The sequence below is a fragment of the Poecilia latipinna genome, unplaced genomic scaffold, assembly GCF_001443285.1.
Source record: "Poecilia latipinna isolate Pla-1442-1.1 unplaced genomic scaffold, P_latipinna-1.0 Scaffold2909, whole genome shotgun sequence".
Classification (NCBI taxonomy): Eukaryota; Metazoa; Chordata; class Actinopteri; order Cyprinodontiformes; family Poeciliidae; genus Poecilia; species Poecilia latipinna.
In genome coordinates, this window is record NW_015115525.1 from 74,703 (window position 1) to 75,336 (window position 634).

Here is a 634-nt window from a genome sequence, read left to right on the forward strand (position 1 = left end):
AGCATTTGAACACCACCCTCAGTCAGAAAAACATCATCCTGAATAAGGAAAAAAATACAATGAAGCAGGAAAACACCGCCCTGAGGCAGAAAATCACCGGCTTGGAGCAGGAAAAAAGCGCCCTGAAGCAAAAAACAACCACCTTGGAGCAGGACAACACCACCTTAAAGAAGGAAAAGACCACTCTGGAGCAGAAAATCACCACCTTGGAGCAGGACATCACCACCTTGGAGGAGAAAACCGCCGTCTTGGAGCAGATAAACACTGCCCTGGAGCAGGAAAACACTGCCCTGGAGCAGGAAAACACTGCCCTGAAGGTAAGAAGCATCGCTTTGGAGCAGAAAAGTACTTACGTGGAGGAAATTAACACCGCCTTGGAGGAGGAACACACTACCTTGGAGAAGAAAGGCACCATCTTTGAGCGTATATACAAAACCTGCAGCTTGAAGTGGAACAGTTGAAGAAAACGCTGAGGGACACAGAGAAGCAGCAGAAATAGCAGCCAGTAGTAAGTCACCACCAGATGTGTGGTCGGAGACTTCTCCACTCACTTTTGAAAATGCAATAAGCAATATACTTCTCCAACGCTTCATAGCAAGTCCCGTTGGTCTCCTTTCTGACTTCAAGGGCTTGG

At 47.5% G+C, this 634-nt stretch overlaps 1 protein-coding gene across 2 annotated transcripts; it reads left to right on the plus strand.

Annotated features, from left to right (window-relative positions):
* The first annotated feature begins 23 nt into the window (after positions 1-23).
* On the plus strand, positions 24-506 carry LOC106939564 (myosin heavy chain, clone 203-like). Of its 2 annotated transcripts, none has more exons than XM_015021998.1 (2): positions 24-317; positions 443-506. In XM_015021998.1, exons 1-2 carry the CDS (start codon positions 60-62, stop codon positions 497-499), a joined length of 315 nt encoding a protein of 104 aa, XP_014877484.1. In that variant the 5' UTR covers positions 24-59; the 3' UTR covers positions 500-506. The 2 variants fall into 2 exon arrangements, with proteins under 2 accessions (XP_014877484.1, XP_014877483.1); XM_015021997.1 differs by having other exon boundaries at positions 24-197; positions 240-504.
* Positions 507-634: the final 128 nt, after the last annotated feature.